General features: G+C 34.2%; 1 protein-coding gene across 1 annotated transcript; it reads left to right on the forward strand.

Moving 5' to 3' along the window:
• The first annotated feature begins 719 nt into the window (after positions 1-719).
• LOC138126773 (very long chain fatty acid elongase 7-like) lies at positions 720-2665 on the forward strand. The gene is made up of 5 exons (XM_069042555.1): positions 720-953; positions 1001-1191; positions 1239-1370; positions 1421-1657; positions 1711-2665. The coding sequence occupies exons 1-5, from the start codon at positions 899-901 to the stop codon at positions 1891-1893; spliced, it is 798 nt and encodes a 265-aa protein (XP_068898656.1). The 5' UTR covers positions 720-898; the 3' UTR covers positions 1894-2665.
• The last annotated feature ends 387 nt before the right edge of the window (positions 2666-3052 follow it).

Consider the following 3052-nt stretch of genomic DNA (forward strand, 5'->3'; position numbering starts at 1 on the left):
AATTTCCCGCCGTTTGACACGAATGACATTTGTTTATGTTTAATCGGGACATAAATAATTGAACACGTTTATTTTCAGCAAAGAGTGCCCTTAGATATTTGCTGCGAGAATAGAAATCGTTAATTTATTCTATTTTTAATGTAAAACATTGCAAGGAAATAAAAAAGAGAAAGTTTTTTTTCGCTTTAAATTTTAGGTTACCTGTCAACATGCTCCAATTGATCTACGCTTTAAAAAAACACAACAATTGACGGTTTCCAACGCCTTCCCAGTACAGGATTTCATTTGAACGCGCGATATAAGTTGACATACCATTCTTTTGAGATACCTTGGCTTTATGCTTGATATTATGCTCATTGTGTAATATTAAATACGATAGTGCAAGCTGAAATTTTACGTTTCGTCGTTATTCTTTACGCGTTATGCCTTATGTTTTATGCAAACTGATTGTGCAACAAGTTTAAGGTTAAATGACGTTAGATATGCGGAAACGTCAATTCACTTTAAAAATACGCGTTTCGTAAGAAAAATGACAGAAGAAATTAAGGACCAAAAATGAACTGACAGCTCTCACGCTTTACATTTTGATAATCAGTAACCGGCGCGGAAAGTGCTACCAACCCAGTTGTAAAAAGTTACTAATGTTAAATTATTTGCTTTTAATAAAAGTTTTTCGTTACCAAAATATTGTAGTTTTAAGAGACGAAAACATAAATAATAAATAATTAACGAATCATCAATATCAATTAAGTAAGAGTGGGACGCACACTCAGTTCGTACTTTTTAAATTATGCACCTTAAAAAGTTGTCCCAAAAGTCGAGCGAATTCTATAAATTCAGATCGGGGCAATTCGAAGCGCTAGTTATCTGAAGACGGTCCGCTGATATAGTTGGCGCCATGGTACTCAAAAATTTTACTTTGTATTTAGACCCCGCCCTGATTGGGCTGAAAGGTAGTAACTTATTCCGTTCGATTTATTTTTAATTTTCTCCAATTTAGATAGCACCACTGATGACTACCCCTTGATGAATTCTCCCTTGGAGCCCACCGCAATCGTGGCCCTTTATTCATTATTCCTCTTCAATTTAGGCCCAAAGTTCATGAAAAATCGAGACGCTTTCAGTTTGAAAAAGGTCATGATGGTTTACAACTTCGTCCAGGTTGTTCTAAATTTTGTCGTGTTCCTAATGGTGAGTTGTGATTGTGGTGGTTCTTCCAGTTTAGTTGTATTTTTAAGGTGGCCAAACTCATGCCAAATTTTAATCTGTGCTGCAATCCCGTCAACACCTCCAACAGTCCTGAAGATATTGCGATCAGGCGGGCGCATTATTGTTACACTCTTTTGAAATTTTTGGATCTTTTTGACACGGTGCCCAATCGATATTTGCAAAATTCGTTTATTGGTGGTTATGATTTTAGATCTTTTTTGTCCTACGTAAAAAACATCAACAGATTACGCTTTTACACGTCCATCATCATATAGGAATGGCCATGACCACTTGGGCAACCGCAAAGTATCTTCCCGGGGGTGTTGCTTTTTTCGTCTTTATTTGGAACACTTTTATACACGTGCTCATGTACGGTTATTACTTGTTCACTTCAATCAGTTCGATGAGAGCCGTCTGGTGGAAAAAATACTTGACGCAGTTACAACTGGTAAGTACAAAAAATTTAATACTGGAAGATTTTTAATTCATCTTCTTTTAAAGGTCCAACACTGTTTCGTTAGTTCAGTGTTTATGATTCATCTTTTCAACACCAGTTGCAACTATTCAAAAGGCTGGTTAATATATTATCTGCTTAACGCAGCCATGTCGATATACTTGTTTTTAATGTTTTATAAAAAGAATTATATCGACAAGAAACAAGTTTCTGACAAAAAGGTTTACTAGCGGTTTAGTGAATTTTGTCTAATTTGCACATTCTTCTAACTTGTAATACAGGGTTATTATAAATGATTGTCCCATCGCAGCTGGCGTTGGTGACGTAGTTGAATGTGCCGCAAGCCACATAACATGAGTCAGACTAGTATCGCCGATAGGTGGCGATACTGGCGGTAGTGGAGACTTGCCTACTAGTTTGTCTAACGTTGCGAGGCTAGCGGCACATCCAAAATTTGTGCGGGTTTTCAACGCCAACTGCGATGGGACCAGTGATAACAACTAACAGTAAGTTTCAATATTGAAACAATATGCAAAGCATTTTGCAAATTTTTGTTCTTAGAAATAATTGTGACTCAAAAATTTAAAATTTTTATTCAGTTATTTACGTATTTTTTGAAGTTGAGTGCAACGAACTGCATAATCTGCGAAGAGAAAATGTTGCTGATTAAATTTGAAATCAAGATACTTCCCTTGAAGTGATTTTGTTATATTTCTTGTCTAGATAGTTATGTAATTTAGATTTTCAATTGTAAAGCTTGTGCAAATCTCATGCAAAATTAATTTTAATGAGGATGAGGTTTCAATAATTGCAAAATCATTAATGCCAATGTCATGATCTACATTATAATTCATAATTTGTGATTGTTTAGATTTTATGTGAGACAGAAATAAAAATCATATTATTATTTTCTTTTATACTTTTATCCTGCTATACACTCGGTGACGTGACCTTCAAATCAAATTATTATTTTATTATTATGGACATTGTAAGTAAAGAATAAGAATATTACGAAAACCCTGTTTTATATGTTGACTTTTATTTTACTTTATTAAGAAAAATAAAAAATTCTTCGCTCTGTCTATAATTTAATTTGTAAAATGTCATACCCCACTTCTGTACCCTTATCTTTATCAATGCTATAGAAATCCTTCAACTTTATTTTTCGGTAATCATTTAATTTCTTCTTCTGTTGGAGCTCAGCAAGGAGATCCCTGCGGTCCCATGATTTTTAGTCTTGCCATTCAACCAATTATTTTATCTTTGGATTCTCAAATGAATATATGGTATTTGGATGATGGAACCTTAGCTGATTACCCAGAAGTAGTTTTATCCGACTTTAAGAAAGTTATAAATTTATCTCAGGAAATTGGCCTTGAATTAAACTTT

The sequence above is a fragment of the Tenebrio molitor genome, chromosome 3 (assembly GCF_963966145.1).
Source record: "Tenebrio molitor chromosome 3, icTenMoli1.1, whole genome shotgun sequence".
Lineage (NCBI taxonomy): Eukaryota > Metazoa > Arthropoda > Insecta > Coleoptera > Tenebrionidae > Tenebrio > Tenebrio molitor.